Raw genomic sequence first — 12,774 nt, 5'->3', positions numbered from 1 at the left:
ACTGTCATCCAGGCTGAAGTGCAGTGATGCAATCTTGGCTCACTGCAACCTCTGCTGGGACTACAAGTGCATGCCACCATACTTGGCTAATTTTTGTTTTTTGTTTTTTGTTTTTTTGTAGAGACAGGGTTTTGCCATGTTGCCCAGACTGGTCTTGAATTCCTGGGCTTATGCAATCTGCCCGTGTCAGTCTCCCGGAGTGCTAGGATTACAGATGTGAGCCACTGTGCCCAGCTCAAACTGTTAGTTTTATGAAGCACCGTAGAATGGTTATAAGGGGATGATGCAAAGGAGATGATGAGACTGTGCAGTCTTAAGTGTCACTGTCTCAGGCCAAGCATCTGTATGAGCAATCATCTGTTTTCTTCAGGAGGGACGAAGACGGTGTGCAGATGACAGCCCAGCAGGTGTTTGAAGAGTTTATTTGCCAGCGTCTCATGCAGGGCTACCAAATCATAGTGCAGCCCAAGGCACAAAAACCCAACCCTGCCGTCCCACCCCCGCTGAGCAGTAGCCCACTCTATAGCCGAGGTGAGTTTTTCTCCTTGGATTTATATTTTCGTCTCTTCTACTATATATGTGGAAGTGAGTTTTCAAGATGGTAGATAATAGATAAATTTAGTAGTAATTGTTTTTGACACAAAAGTTTTCTTCATAAATTCTACTTAAGTGAGGAATAAAGTCTCCTTTAGGTATGGATTTATTGTAAATGCTCTCTTTAATTTACAACTCTCCCTTTAAGGCAGTGGATGTGACCAAGTTCAGGAATGGGACAGCCTGGGAATAGTAGGCAGCTGAGTCACTACTGAGCTGTCAAAGTTTCTAAACCCAGAAACCTATATTTAATTGTTTCTAGTACAGTACCTGGCACACAGCAGACTGTCGAACGTTACCTAAACCTGAAGTTTACTTTTGTTCTTATTTTCCTATTCTGATTTCATCTGTCTCTTCTTTATCGCTGAAGCTTGATGGCTTGAAGCAAGAATGGGTCATCCATGAGGGGCAGATTAGGCTAGTAAGTGACAGAGAATCAGTGTTCCTAGTTGAATCAGAGCCAGGCAGTGGAGAGCTCCTCTAAAATAAGTCTAACAGGGGGAATTAAGTACAGGTGCCTGGAATCAGAAAGCAGTAATCACTTCCTGGAACAATCAGTGAGCTGTCTTAGTCTCCTGTCTCTTCATTATTGCTAACAAGACCCCCACCTCCCCTGATCACTTAGTGATAACCTTGGATCATCTTTGTCTGCCCATGAAAGCTTCTTGGGCCAGAGGATCAGAGAACTGTGGCCCTGTTAGCGGGAGCATGTGGTCATCCAGCCCAGGCCCTGCGGTTTATGTATAAAGCTTTGGATTCCCCCTAGATTTTCTTTGAATGTCCCTTGTGATGTTTATCACATGTTGCCTTGTATTCATCTTCCAGACCCTACTGAATGTTAACCTTTTTGAGTGCCAAGACTATATCTGTTCATCTTTTTGTCCTCCACAATGGAAACTGCATGCCTGGCATACAATAATATGCAACAGTATGGGTCAATAAGTATATGAATTTGACTGGGTGTAATCCTAGCACGTTGGGAGGCTGAGGCAGGAGGATGCCTTGAGCCCAGGAGTTCAAGAACGGCCTAAGCAATATAGGGAGACTCTGTCTCTAAAAAGAAAAGAAAAAAAAAAATATGTGAATCCATTTATTCACACATTCATTCAACAGTCTTTGAAGTACTTACTCTGCATGACTGGGGAGAGGATTTATAGTCCAGTCAGGGAAAATAACATTAGTCAAACTATGAAATATAATTGTATGTTGTGATAAAGGCTGAGGGAGAAGTCATGGGGCTGTCAGAACATTTAATATGGGGCCCTATCTTATCTGGTGGGTCATGGACAGCTTCCCTGAGGAGGTGAGGTTTGAGCTTAGACCCGAAGTACATGTAGGAGTTACTAGGAGCAGCAGGTTGGAAATGGAGGGCAGGAGTAGAAGGGAAGGGCATGCCAGGCAGAGGCCAATTTGTGCAAAGGCTCTGTGGCAGAAAACATCGAGATACTTTCTGGACGCCAAAAAGAAGGCTGATATGATGGAGCACAAGGAATGAGCCAGAGGTCCAGCCAGAGATGTCAGGAGACCCAAGTCTATCTGAAGGATTTTGTCCCTTATCCCAAGAGTAATGGGATGAATTCACCTTTCATGTCACTGGTGCCTTCCAGGCTGCCCACCTGTTGTTCTGTGGAATAGCTGGTGGATGTCCCTCAGTGGTCTGAGTTCCTCTGTGTCCAGTTCTGTTCCTGGCTGATCCATGAGCCTCATGTGATGGTTAGTTGGCCAGAGGCTACTTGCCTGACTGTATCATTTCTGGTTATTTTTTTGCTGTGATAAATTTAATCTCTCTAATTTCTATAGTAACAGAAAGGGTACCATTGTTATCCTAATTACTGGAACAGTTGCCATCACAACCAGGCCTGTGCTGCTTGTTCATCAGAGACTTACTGAATACTAAGTGTGAGCCAGGCCCTGTTCCAGCAGGGAATAGAATAGCATCAGCCCTCCCCTCAGAGTCTACAGTCTACGGCAGAGTCAGATGTTAAACTAATAAACTACAAGTATATATTTGATCACAGACTGTGAAGAATAAATACCATGCAGGATAAACACAGGGATAACTGGGGTGCACCTAATTTAGAATCGGGGTGTCTGGTACGATGTCAGATGCTCATGAACCTTGCCCCATGACGTTGTCTCTCCAATAGCCAGCAGAGTGTTTGTTGCATGAATAAAGGAATGCTTGGATGAGGGCTTGCCCTCTTTCTTGCTGTAGAAAGTGAGATTTGGTGCCCAAGATCGTAGAAGCTGGCAAGTGAAAGTGCTGGGGTTGGACCTGGGGTCTTTCGAGTCACTTCTGTTTTGTATGCAGCTGGTCTGCTGCTCCTTTGGCACCATCTGGGAAATTTCCATATTCACAGTGAATATTATTTCAGCCTCTGCTGTCCTGTCTCCTCTTGACGGCTCCCATGCTGCCTGTCACCGTGTGACTGTCCCAGAGCTGAATGAGAGTGTTGCTGGTGGAGGGTGTCTAGGTTCTTGGCACCTCAAACAAAGAATTGGACAAAACCCACAAACAAAGCAAGGAAAGAATGAAGCAGCAAAAGCAGAGATTTATTGAAAATGAAAGTACACTCAACAGTGTGGGAGCAGGCTGAAGCGTAGGAGCTCAAGGGCTCCTTTACAGAATTTGCTGGGGTTTAAATACCCTCTGGAAGTTTCCCCATTGGTTACTTGGTGCATACCCTATGTAAATGAAGTAGTGGCTCTCAGTCAGTCTGATTGGTTGGGGAAAGCTCCCAATCAGAGGCTGAAGTGAAATTTCAAAGTTATACTCCTATACAAACGTCTGATTGGTTGTAAAAATCAAACCAATCAGAGAGACACTTTGAGTTTTCCATCTGCCTCACAGAAAAAGCAGGGAGTGGTTTGCGAAGGGAGTAACCTCCAGTTCTTTTGTTACTTAGGTGTGGAAAATTGGAGTTTTTCTTTTGATTTAGTTTTAGGAAGTCAGCCTGAATTGGCCTTAGAATTCCCTGCCTCCAAACCCTGTTCTCCTGCCTCAAGAGGACTCCCTTTCATTTCTAGATCAAAGGAATCTTGGCTTGGCTTGGCTTGGTTGTTCTTTTGAGGCGTGATTTTACTCTCTTGAACACTTGTCATTTTCTTGATTCCTGATTATTTTCCTCTTTCCTGCATTCAATTCAGTTCAGCTAATACTGCACATGGCACTTTATCAGGTGCTACTAAAAATGTAAGGAGGAACAATGTTTGAGCCCTGGCCTCCTGGAATTTTTAATTTGTAAGGGGTGAGAGACATACACACAAGGAGCTATATACAAGGTAGAATTCAGACTGCTGATGGGGTCTGACGGCTTTCTGGAAGAAGTAGCATTTGATGGTGACTTTAAATGATCTGGGATTTCAATGGTGGCCCAGGAAGAGAATGCAAAAGAAACATGAGCAGGCCGGGTGCAGTGGCTCACCCCATAATCCCAGCACTTCGGGAGGCCGAGGCGAGTGGATCACCTGAGGTCGGGAGTTCAAGACCAGCCTGACCAACATAGAGAAACCCTGTCTCTACTAAAAATACAAAATTAGCCGGGCATGGTGGAGCCTGCCTGTAATCCCAGCTACTCAGGAGGCTGAGACAGGAGAACTGCTTGAACCCAGGAGGTGGAGGTTGCAGTCAGTCGAGATCATACCATCGCACTCCAGCCTAGGCAACAAGAGCGAAACTCCATCTCAAAAAAAAAAAAAGAAAAGAAACAACATGAGCAGATATTTGCAGCAAATAAATAAATGGTCCTTTTAGACTGAAACTTGGTATAGCAGTTTAGAAGTAGTAAGAGCTAGGACCAGAAAGCTAGGTTGACTGCCACCTTGGAGTGAGAACCTAGAATGCCAAGGTGGGCAGCTTATGCTGGAGTAGTGCAGTTCCATTTTAGTAACAGTCATCTCTTACAGAACTTTCCTCTCCAGAGGATGAGGTATCAGGTTGTTCAGCTTTGAGTCTGCCATCTAGGTGCTATCAGCCAGCACCTTCAGGCTCTAATCTGCTCTTGGTTGGTTTAATAACAAAAATCTGCCAACCTCAGGAGTTTTTTGTTTTGTTTTTTGAACCAAGAATAACTTTCTTCCATGAAATTGCCCCTCAAGAGAAAGTGTTACATCGTTTTCTGAATCTATATGGATGAGAAACAGTTGCTTGTTATAGGAATGAGCTTCAAACAGATGGAGGAAATTATTATTTTTCTGTTAGGCCTTGTGTCCCGAAACCGCCCCGAGGAGGAGGACCAGTATTGGCTGAGTATGGGCAGAACGTTCCACAAAGTGACGCTGAAGGATAAGATGATCACAGTGACGCGATACCTTCCCAAGTGAGTATTTGGATATTTAAGGTCTTTAGTTATTGTCCTGAATTATGACTGCATACTAAATTATGTGTATAAACTGAGGAAGCTCAGTGGTTGGTTTTTCTTTTGGAGTTTTTGTTTGTTTGTTTGTTTCTAGGGCTATTTTAGGGTTATAGCTTACCTGTTTCCAGAAGGGATTTGATTCATCTTACAATGATTAGCATGATTCATAACAAGCCTATTTCAAATAAAGATTGTGAGGAGAGAAGAAGGAAGGAGTTTAAGAAGATCTGAGAAATTTCTAGTACCGTTCCCTGGGATGAGTTGGTTACTACAGTTGAGGGGTAAATGTCAAGGATGGTTCTAAGTTTATAGAGATAGAAAATATAGAGAAGAATTGGCAGAAATTTGTCTCTAACTCTTTTGAATTTGGGGGCCTGCCCTTATTTTGCAGGTATCCTTATGAATCTGCCCAGATCCACTATACCTACAGCCTCTGTCCTTCCCACTCAGACTCAGAGTTCGTCTCCTGCTGGGTGGAATTCTCCCATGAACGGCTGGAGGAGTACAAGTGGAATTACTTAGATCAGTATATCTGTTCTGCCGGCTCTGAAGATTTCAGGTCAGAGAGTGAACTTTGGATTTCCATCCTTGCAGCCTTGGGCGAGGATGTAATGTGTATTTTTTTTTTTTTTTTTTTGAGACGGAGTCTCGCTCTGTCGCCCAGGCTGGAGTGCAGTGGCGCAATCTCCACTCACTGCAAGCTCCGCCTCCCGGGTTCATGCCATTCTCCTGCCTCAGCCTCCTGAGTAGCTGGGACAACAGGCGCCAGCCACCGCGCCTGGCTAATTTTTGAATCCTTAGTAGAGACGGGGTTTCACAGTGTCAGCCAGGATGGTCTTGATCTCCTCACCTCGTGATCCGCCCATCTCGGCCTGCCAAAGCAGCATATGTGTATTTTAACACTTTCTGAGCTTTCTCTCTCTCTCTCTCCCTTTTTTTCTTTATAAAGAGACAGGATTGGCTGGGCGCAGTGGCTCATGCCTGTAATCCCAGCAATTTGGGAGGCCGAGGTGAGCGGATCACCTGAGGTCAGGAGTTTGAGACCAGCCTGGCCAGCATGGCAAAATCCTGTCTCTACTAAAAATACAAAAATTAGATGGGTGTGGTGGTGCGCGCCTGTAATCCCAGCTACTCGGGAGGCTGAGGCAGAAGAATTGCTTGAACCCAGGAGGTGGAGGAGTAGTGAGCCAAGATCAAGCCATTGCACTCCAGCCTGGGCAACAAGAGAGAAACTCTGTCCCAGAAAATAAATAAATTAATCAATTAAAATTAACTGGGCTTGGTGGCATACCCGTGTAGTCCTAGCTACTCAGGAGGCCGAAGTGCTTGAACCCAGGAGGTCGTGGCTACAGTGAGCCTTGATAGTGCCACCACACTGTAGCCTGGGCAACACAGCAAGACCTTGTCTCAAAAAAAAAAAATAGGTTAATGTGATAAATTTTTTGTGATGTGTATTTTACCACAATTGAAAAAGCAAACCCCATGAAACTCAGTGATGACGTGCACTTTGATGCAAGTGGCAGTGCAGATTGTATTCTTAACATTTTCCTCACTGGTTGGCTGGTAGCTTTGTGGTGTCTCATTTTTTGTTTTTGATTTCTATGCATGACTTGTGATTGTGATGATAGCCACAAATTCACTGGACCTGGGTTTGCAGAAGCATTCTGGCATCTCTGGGATCAAAGCAAAAACTGCTTTTGTGGTCTTCCTTCAGAGCTTGTATTTTCTTTTTTTTTTTTGAGACAGGGTGGAGATGGGGTCTCGCCATGTTGCCCAGACTGGTCTCAAACTCCTCAGCTCAAGCAATCCTCCTGCCTAGGCCTCCCAAAGTGCTGGGATTACAGGCGTGAGCCACCGTGCCCATCCTCAGAACTTGTATTTTCAACAAAGCCATGAGCTGTAGCATCAGATGAACACATACTCATGGGGAGATGGACCTTCACACACCAGCTCCACACACTTTACCGAGAGTGCTTTCATTATCTCCTTTTTCTCACCACCACTCTGTGCCTTCCTCGGCCCTCTGTAGCTTAATTGAGTCTCTGAAGTTCTGGAGGACCCGCTTCCTGTTGCTGCCAGCCTGTGTCACCGCCACCAAGCGCATCACAGAGGGGGAGGCCCACTGTGACATCTATGGGGACAGGCCCCGTGCAGACGAGGACGAATGGCAACTCCTGGATGGCTTTATCCGCTTTGTGGAGGGCTTGAATCGCATTCGCAGGCGGCATCGCTCGGATCGCATGATGCGGGTAAGGGCTCCTTGGACTCAGGGAGTGTGCCTGGTGTGAGATGCAGGTTTGCCACCTCCTCTGTTAGGGGCCTCTCATCATTAGCCTATTTATTTACTCGTCAGTTGCCCAGTGTTTACCTTAAATCCAAAACAGCGTTTTCTTCTCCACTGCACGATAAAGGAGGAAGGGATAGTGTGCAGGCAGTGACTGGGTGGTGTTCTGTGGCACAGAGCCACTCCCTACCACCTGAAGACACGGTGCCTTGAGGTCCTCCCCAGGTGGGACCCTATGTTGAGCACAGCTGCTTGTGTGACTAGGTGCTGAACTGCTGAGTAGAAACTCTCAGGAGGTGAACAGCCGCAGTCCTTCCTCACTCATCTTGCTCCAGCGTTCCCAGCACCCCGTGCCTCATTCGGTCACACACCACCCAGTGCGGAGACTCAGGCTTCTGGGGGTTATGGAATATGCCAGCTCTAAGGGGCAGAACTGGGATTCAGCATTTTTTTTAAAAAACTAATATATAGTACAATTGACGTGTGTGTATGTACACAGGTCTATGAATTTTAACAAATATATAGATTCATGTAACCACCACCATCACTTCAAAAAAATTCTCTCATGCTAGTCTTTTTTTTTTTTTGAGACATGGTCTCACTCTGTTGCCCAAGCAGGAGTGTGGTGGCATGATCATGGCTCAACTGCAGCCTTGACCTCCCACCTTAGCCCTCCAAGTAGCTGGGACTAAATATCCAACTAATTTTTTGTATTTGTTATAGAGATGGGGTTTCCCCATTTTGCCCAGGTGTTTCTCAAATTCCTGGGCTCAAGCAGTCCTCCTGCCATGGCCTCCTAAAGTGCTGGGATTACAGGCATGAGCCACCATGCCCGGACTTATGCTAGTCTTTATAGTCACGTTCTCCCCTATCTCTAATCCGTGGCAACCGCTGGTGTGTTCCTTATCACTGTACTTTTGTCTTTTCCAAACATCACAGAAAAGAGTCACATCATATGTGAAAAGGTCATATATTATTGTCTTCTTTCACTTAGCATAATACCTTTGGATTCATCCAAGTTGCGTGTGTAAGTAGTTCACTCTTTTTAATCACCAGGGAATGTTCCATCATCAGCCATGTTTTTTTGTTTTTAACCTCAAGTTCAGTATTCTTCCTCTCACACCAGCTGTGTTGTGTACACAACATCACTTATGATTAAAAACATGTCTGGGAGAACTTGGATAGTGGGAAGAACTTTGGTTTTGAAGTGAGGTCACTGGAGTTTGGATTCCAGCTCCAGTAGGATGTGGGGTAAGTCCCTTAACCTCTCTGAGCTTCAGTTTCTTCTTCTGTAAAATAGGACTAACATTGTTTACTTCATAGAGCTGTGGTGAGGGTGAAATGAGATGATGTGCAAATAAAGTGGCAGTTTATTTTTAGTTCACCAGGCATTTGAGTGAAACGTTGTTTTCTGTCACTTGCTGAACACTGAGAACCCATGTTCCTTGACCCTGTCCATTGGATTCCCAGGGCCTGGGAATGCTGCAGCATGCCCTGGGACCTGAGTGGCTTCCACTGAGAGCCCACTCGGCTGATGGCCTTGTCTCCTCTTCTCTGCTTTAGAAAGGGACCGCCATGAAAGGCTTGCAGATGACCGGGCCCATTTCCACACATTCTCTGGAGTCAGCCGCACCCCCAGTGGGGAAGAAGGGAACCTCGGCTCTCTCTGCCCTGTTGGAGATGGAGGCCAGTCAGAAGTAAGTGCCTGGTAGAAGAGTGACTTGTCCCCATCTTGACAGCCCTGAGGGTTTTCAGTGCCCTGTTCCCATGAGGGGGTGAAATATTTCCTTTACAAGTAGCTTGTAATTAGGAAGAAGACATTTATGTGAAAAGAAAGCTAGGCTAATACCTGGTAGGTGTTGGATAACATGAAATAGGCCAGAAGTTATAAACTTTTAGATTGGGACTTAATTGAAATACAGACTCATTTGGTTTGGCCCACAAAATATTACGGCGTATTTGAGCCAGGGCCAGGTATGGTGGCTCAGGCCTGTAATCCCACCACTTTGGAAGGCCAAGGTGGGCAGATCACTTGAGGCCAGGAGTTTGGGACCAGCCTGGCCAACATGGCAAAACCCCGTCTTTACTGGGGGAAAAAAAAAAAAAAAAAAAAAACACTGTATTAGTCCATTCTCACACTGCTGATAAAGACATACCTGAGACTGAGTAATTATAAAGGAAAGAAGTTGAATCGACTCACAGTTCTGCAGGGCTGGGGAGGCCTCAGGAAACTTACGATCATGGCAGAAGGGGAAGCAAACACAACCTTCTTCACATGGCAGCAGCAAAAAGTGCAGAGTGAAGGTGGGGGAAAAGCCCCTTATAAAACCATCACGTCTTGTGAGAACTCGCTATCCTGAGGACAGCATGGAGGTAACCGCCCCCATGATTAAATTACCTCTCACCTGGACCCTCCCATGACATGTGGGGATTACGGGAACCGTAACTAAAGATAAGATTTGGGTGGGGATACAGACAAACCATATCATTTTGCCCCTGGCCCCTCCCAGTTCTCATGTCCTTGCATTTCAAAACACAGTCATGCCTTCTTAACAGTCCCCCAAAGTCTTAATTCATTCCAGCATTAACTCAAAAGTCCAAGTCCAATGTCTCATCTGAGACAAGGCAAATCCCTTTTACCTATGAGCTTGTAAAGTCAAAAGCAAGTTAGTTACTTCCTTGATACAATGGGGTACAGGCATTGGGTAAATACACCCGTTCCAAATGGGAGAAATTGGCCAAAACAAAGGGATTACAGGCCCCATGCAAGTCTGAAATCCAATAGGGCAACCATTAAACTTTAAAGTTCCAAAACGATCTCCTTTGACTCCATGTCTCACATTTATGGCACGCTGATACAAGAGGTAGGCTCCCAGGGCCTTGGGTAGCTCCAGCCCTGTGGCTCTACAGGGTACAGCCCCCTTTCTGGCTGCTTTCATGGGCTGGCATTGAGTGTCTGCCACTTTTCCAGGTGCATAGTGCATGCTGTTGGTGGATCTACCATTCTGGGGTCTGGTGGATGGTGGCCCACTTCTCACAGCTCCACTAGGCAGTGCCCCAGCAGAGACTCTTTGTGGGGCCTCCAACCCCACATTTTCCTTTTGTACTGCCCTAGCAGAGGTTCTCCATGAGGGACCTGCCCCTGAAGCAAACTTCTGCCTCCTCTGAAATCTAAGCAGAGATTCCCAAACCTCAATTCTTGACTTCTATGCATGCACAGGCTCTACACCACATAGAAGCTGCCAAGGCTTGGAGCTTACACCCTCTGAAGCCATGCCTGAGCTGTACCTTGTGCCCTTTTAGCCATGGCGGAAGTGGCTGGTATGCAGTGCACTATCTTCCCTAGGCAGCACACAGCAGGAGGCCCTAGGCCAGGCCCAGGAAACCAATTTTTCCTCGTAGGCCTCCAATCCTATAATGGGAGGGTTGGCGTGAAGGTCTCTGACATGCCTTGGAGACATTTTCCCCATTGTCTTGGTGATTAACATTAAGCTCTTCCAATGGTGTGAACCTGGGAGGCAGAGCTTGCTGTGAGCAGGAGATCGTGCAACTGCATTCTAGCCTGGGCGACAGAGCGAGACTCCATCTCAAAAATAAAAAATAAAAATAAAGGCCGGGCGTGGTGGCTCACGCCTGTAATCCCAGCACTTTGGGAGGCCGAGGCGGGCGGATCACAAGGTCAGGAGATCGAGACCACGGTGAAACCCCGTCTCTACTAAAAATACAAAAACTGAGCCGGGCGCGGTGGCGGGCGCCTGTAGTCCCAGCTACTCGGGAGGCTGGGGCAGGAGAATGGCGTGAACCCGGGAGGCGGAGCTTGCAGTGAGCCAGGATCACGCCACTGCGCTCCAGCTTGGGCGACAGAGCGAGACTCTGTCTCAAAAAAAATAATAATAATAATAAATAAATAAATAAAATAAAATAAAAATAAAAAATAAAAAAATTAGGCTCCTTGTACTTATGCAAATTTCTGCAATAGGCTTGAATTTCTCCCCAGAAAATGGGTTTTTCTTTTCTGTCACGTCATCAGGCTGCCAAGTTTCCAAACTCTGCTTCCTCTTGAACACTTTGCCACTTAGAAATTTCTTCCGCCAGATATCCTAAATCATCTTCTCAAGTTCAAAGTTTCACAGATCTCTAGAGCAGGGGCGAAATGCCACCAGCCTCTTTGCATAGCAAGAGTGATCTTTACTCCAGTTCCCAACAAGTTCCCCATCTTCATCTGCAACCACCTCAGCCTAGACGTCATTGTCCATATCACTATCAGCATTTTGGTCAAAGCCATTCAACAAGTCTCTAGGAAGTGCCAAACTTTCCCACATCTTCCTGTCTTTTGAGCCCTCCAAGTCACTGGGAAGTTCCAAACTTTCTCACATTTTCCTGTCTTCTTCTGAGCCCCCCGAAACTGTTCAAACCTTTGCCTGTTACCCAATTCCAAAGTCGCTTCCACATTTTCGGGTATCTTTACAGCAGTGCCCCACTCCCCAGTACCAATTTACTGTATTAGTCCATTCTTACGCTACTAATAAAGACATACCCGAGACTGGGTAATTTATAAAGGAAAGAGGTTTAATTGACTCATGGTTCAGCATGGCTGGGGAGGCCTCAGGAAACTTAAAATCATGGCGGAAGAGGAAGCAAACACATGCTTCTTCACATGGGAGCAGCAAGGAGAAGTACAGAGTGAAGGGGAAGGGAAGCCCCTTGTAAAATCATCAGATCTTGACGGGCATAGTGGCTTACACCTATAATCCTAGTACTTTGGGAGGCCTAGGCAGGTGAATCACCTGAGGCCAGGAGTTCAAGACCAGTCCAGCCAACATGTTGAAATCCTGTCTCTACTAATAATACAAAAATTAGTCGGGCATGGTGGCGCACACCTGTAATCCCAGTGACTCAGGAGGCTCAGGCAGAAAAATTGCTGGAACCTGGGAGGCGGAGGTTGCAATGAGCTAAGATTGCACCACTGTACTCCAGCCTGGGTGACAGAGCAACACTCCGTCTTAATAATAATAAGTAAATAAAATAAAACCATCAGATCTCATTAGAACTCACTATCACAAGAATAGCATAGAGGAAACCACCCCCGTTATTCAGTTACCTCCCACTGGGTCCCTCCCAAGACACATGGGGATTATGGGAACTACAATTTGAGATGAGATTTGGGTGGGGATACAGCCAAACCATATCACTGGGTGTGGTGGCGCACGCCTGTAATCACAGCTACTTTGGAGGCTAAGACATGAGAATGTCTTGAACTCAGGAGGCAGAGGTTGCAGTGAGCCAAGATTGTGCCACTAAGCTCCAGCCTGGGCAATAGAGTGAGACTCTGTCTCAACAACAACAACAACAACAAAATTTGAGCCGGGTTTTAAATTTGAAGATTCCATATAAAAATCTGGATTGTATAGATTGCATGTGAATTTTTATATTAAAAATATATATGACATGGTACATGATATATAATATATAAAACAATATATTATAGATAATATAGTATAATACGCAATCCTCAATTTCATATTGGCTGGGAATATA

At 45.7% G+C, this 12,774-nt stretch overlaps 1 protein-coding gene across 1 annotated transcript in view; it reads left to right on the top strand.

The window, feature by feature from the left end:
• Window positions 1–12,774, top strand: part of DEPDC5 (DEP domain containing 5) — a 157,913-nt gene that overhangs the window by 88,064 nt on the left and 57,075 nt on the right. Inside the window, exons 27-31 of the mRNA XM_025398090.1 lie at window positions 371–531; window positions 4,796–4,913; window positions 5,344–5,511; window positions 6,982–7,201; window positions 8,800–8,933. Coding sequence (XP_025253875.1) covers window positions 371–531; window positions 4,796–4,913; window positions 5,344–5,511; window positions 6,982–7,201; window positions 8,800–8,933 — 801 coding nt within the window. The remainder of the gene's footprint in view (window positions 1–370; window positions 532–4,795; window positions 4,914–5,343; window positions 5,512–6,981; window positions 7,202–8,799; window positions 8,934–12,774) is intronic.

Source organism: Theropithecus gelada, chromosome 10, assembly GCF_003255815.1.
Source record: "Theropithecus gelada isolate Dixy chromosome 10, Tgel_1.0, whole genome shotgun sequence".
NCBI classification, from domain to species: Eukaryota; Metazoa; Chordata; class Mammalia; order Primates; family Cercopithecidae; genus Theropithecus; species Theropithecus gelada.
Note: the sequence above shows the minus strand (reverse complement) of the source record. Positions and strands in the feature narration are given on the sequence as shown.